General features: G+C 36.7%; 1 protein-coding gene across 1 annotated transcript in view; it reads right to left on the bottom strand.

Annotated features, from left to right (window-relative positions):
• ABCB11 (ATP binding cassette subfamily B member 11) overlaps positions 1–3,732 on the bottom strand; it is a 78,986-nt gene that overhangs the window by 40,949 nt on the left and 34,305 nt on the right. The window contains exons 13-16 of the mRNA XM_011360129.1: positions 3,446–3,649; positions 1,707–1,877; positions 995–1,196; positions 26–101 (exon numbers count right to left, since the gene is read on the bottom strand). Coding sequence (XP_011358431.1) covers positions 26–101; positions 995–1,196; positions 1,707–1,877; positions 3,446–3,649 — 653 coding nt within the window. The remainder of the gene's footprint in view (positions 1–25; positions 102–994; positions 1,197–1,706; positions 1,878–3,445; positions 3,650–3,732) is intronic.

The raw sequence follows: 3,732 nt of genomic DNA, 5'->3' as shown, positions 1-3,732 counted from the left end.
AAATCTGTCCCATGGCTTGACTTACCTTAAACTAGCCTGGTAGCTCCCTCTGCTAAAGGTCTGTTCACTCTCAAGGAAGGCATCTTCAGTTTCATCTTTTCCTATTCAACACAACATGAAGGATTCCTTAGTGTATACAATAAGTAGAATAAAATTATTTACTATGTTTGCCGGTCATATCATTACCATGTCTGATGCTAAAACATTCTATTAACTTTATTGCAATAAATAGAATTTAGTACTTGTTCAGCACATTTTAATAAAAAAAAATCAAAATACTCAGCAAGACTATATCTTTTGAACTATATAATAGACCATGTGTTATCACCACAGAAATAGATATCCTAGAGCATGAATCGTAAAAACCTTAAGGGAAGCCTACTAGAAGTGGAAAAAATGATAGACTCATCAATTTAAAACATATATATATTTTTAGAATAAATCACCTGTTAACTATATACAACGATATAGTTATACCCAATATAATTATACCAAGTGGAGTTCAAAAATTGAGAAGCGATATGGTAGTGAAAGTTTGGAGTGGTTGGTTAATGTAGATTGAAATAAACCTCTAAATCTAAAATTCAGATTGAAAAAGAGAAGGTGCATTATCGTCTGAAATATCTATCTACATTAGTAAAAACAAGCATAAAACATTTTAGTCATCGATTAATTCATTCAACCAATAAGAATTGAGCTCCTACCGTGTGCAGGACACTATAGGAAGGAAGCTAGTTTATAACAAACTGGGGAGAAAAAAGAGACAGATGGAATTGAAAGTTCTTCGACAGAAGACCTAGATTTTAGCTCTATAATTTGATCAAGTAACCGAACCTCCTTAGCTTCTGTTTTTCCTTTTTCATCTAAATAATGCCTTGATGGGATTTTGGAAGATCAAGTAAGAGTATATACTGAAATGCATTGAAGCACATAAAGCATTATATACATTAACTCTTCAATATAATGTACAAGGGTAAAGAAAAAAAGGACTTGCCCTTTATGTTCTCTTCATTAAGGGCTTGATCTCCTTGACTTTGTAAAGTCACTAGAGTGAAGTAAACTCCTTTCCTCTCCAACAATTCTTCATGAGTGCCTCTTTCCACTGCTGCACCATGTTCAAAACCAATAATGACATCTGCAGCTCTGACTGTGGATAGGCGATGAGCAACTGAAATGATCGTATGACCATGCTGAATCTGTAAGAATGGACAGAGCACGTTACACAAGAATGGAAGACAGAGCTGACATTGTTGACCTTTGGATCATCTCAGAATCTATAAGTCAGAGCCTTGGTCCTTGGGAAAATCCTTAATAGGCTATGCAGACATTAGGAAAGGCCAGGACACTTTCTCGAGGCCATAAATACCATCACATGTTGGTCTGGTTGCTGCTATTAATCAACAGCTAAAAACAAAACAGGAAATTTTGAAAATCACATATTATAAGTCAGGCTTAACAAAATTTTAAGTTTTACATGTGTAATTTTGGGGAGCAAATCATAACTGTCTTCTGTTCAACTGTGAGAAACATTATTGTCAGCCAATACTTTCTAAACAGTCAGACTAGATACACTGACCCAGGAGTAGTCTCTCTCTCACTCTCTCTCTCCCCTCGCCACCTCCTCCCCCACCTGCAAGAAGCCTTTCATACGGCAGCACAAGCATTTCCACACGGACCTGTAAAATGAACTCAGACTTTCAACAAACCTTACTCAATGCCTCTTGCACCATGGCTTCACTCTCATTATCCAGCGCCGAGGTAGCCATGTCCAAAAGCAAGATCTTGGGGTTTCGGATGAGGGCTCTAGCAATAGCTACTCTCTGTTTCTGGCCACCACTCATCTGGCCTCCTCCTTCTCCAACAAGAGTGTCAAATTGCTAGAAAGAAAGTGATACCAGTAATGAAGTGGAAGAATTTGATGACTCCTGACGGTGATCCATCACAAGGTTCTTTCCAGCTTCTTCCTTTGTAGGTCCAACTTTCGCTGAAAGAAATACGCTTCCTGAAACAAGAATAATGCCTCAAGGCATTATTGTCTCATCAATATTTGTATGTAAGATAAATAAATTTATTTAGTCTTTCATTCTCAGATTCACTGGGCTGTATAAATATTTCTTTCTTTTTAGTTTAACTTCAAATAAAATGTTTCCACCGAAACAAAAGTTGATCAGGTCCCGAATCTCCATTTTAGAGGATTTAAGCACATATCAAGTCCTTGTCTCTTTTCTCTAGCTAGATGACACAGAAAAACATAATGCTAAAGCTGTCTTTTATTGTGAATGAAAGACCAAACTAGCTTTATAATCATTACCATTGACAGCAGTTACTGAGTATCTTGCTTGTTTAGCATTACACTGGAATCTCACAATGAAGCGTGGATGTCAGATTCTTATCTTGCTTATTAAGAGCTGAGCACCTATATAAAGCATGGAGCTGAGCTCCTCACACATATCATTTCATTTAGTCCTCACAGATACCCCGTGAGGTAGGTACTGCTGTTCTCCTTAATTGATGCATAAGGAAATTCTGGGGCATAAGGGGGTAAAGTAACTTGCCCAAATTCATAAAGCTTGCATGTGGAGAAGCTGGGATTTGTATGGAGGCAATCTGATGCTAAAGCTTTATACTCTTTAACCACTAGACTATATTGTACTCATGGCAACAATCCTATTCATATAGGTAATTTAGAAGGCCAAATAGGAAGTGTTCTAGAGCACAGACTCTGGAGTAAGACTGCCTGGGTGTGAGCCTTGTCTCTCCTTCCTTGAGCAAGTTATTTGATCTCTGAGAACCTCAATTCTACATCTATAGTTAGGGAGAATAATAAAACTTCCTGAAAGGAGAATAGTGAAATGAAGGTTAAATGCATTAATAGCTATAAAGTATTAAGAATATTGCCTGGTTTGTAGTAAGTCTTATATAAGTGTTAATTAGTGATAACTCTTCTTTGACTTAGCTGACCATTGGCCACAAAATCTATATACATATGGAATATGGAATGGATTTTAGTTGTTGTTTAAGATGAAGATAAATGAGGAATTTTTAAATATGTTGGGTACAGTACCAAGGACAAAATATTAGCTGTTTAAGCATAAGAAAATTAAAGGACAATGATAATGGTAGATATCAAAAGAGGATTGTGCAAGTTGTTACCACATAACAATTTATCATTTGCTTAGACAAATGCTTAATAGATGAAATAAAGAAATTTTTGACTGTGTCAAAGGGAAGCTTAAAAGGAAGTTACTCAGTTTGGGAGACTTTTAATATGTTAACAATATGTTTTTAAACATAGCTCATGGTACATTTCCAGGCATTAAACTGAAACATGACATTATGAATTTAACGATTTAGGATTCAAATAAAAAGAAATACATACTATTGTATAACTTTTTTTCCTTCTACAGCTTCTGGGTTTCCCCACGTAATAAGAGGCTTAGGGTACCTGTGGCAGATCCATGATGAAATTGTAGGCATTGGCTTTCTTGGCAGCTTGGACTATATCTTCCATCGTTGCATCTTCTCTGCCATAGCGAATATTCTCGGCAATGGTGGTGGAGAACAGAATGGGCTCCTGCTCCACTACCCCAATCTGAGCTCTAAGCCACTGAATGTTAAGAGAGCGAATGTCATGGCCATCCAAAGTCACCTAGAGAACATGAGCACAACATCACATCTCTTGGAATCCTTTAGGATTCTGAATCACAATATTACGCTTGTATTTAACCTATG

The sequence above is a fragment of the Pteropus vampyrus genome, unplaced genomic scaffold (genome assembly GCF_000151845.1).
Source record: "Pteropus vampyrus isolate Shadow unplaced genomic scaffold, Pvam_2.0 Scaffold2, whole genome shotgun sequence".
Taxonomy (NCBI): Eukaryota; Metazoa; Chordata; class Mammalia; order Chiroptera; family Pteropodidae; genus Pteropus; species Pteropus vampyrus.
Note: the sequence above shows the minus strand (reverse complement) of the source record. Positions and strands in the feature narration are given on the sequence as shown.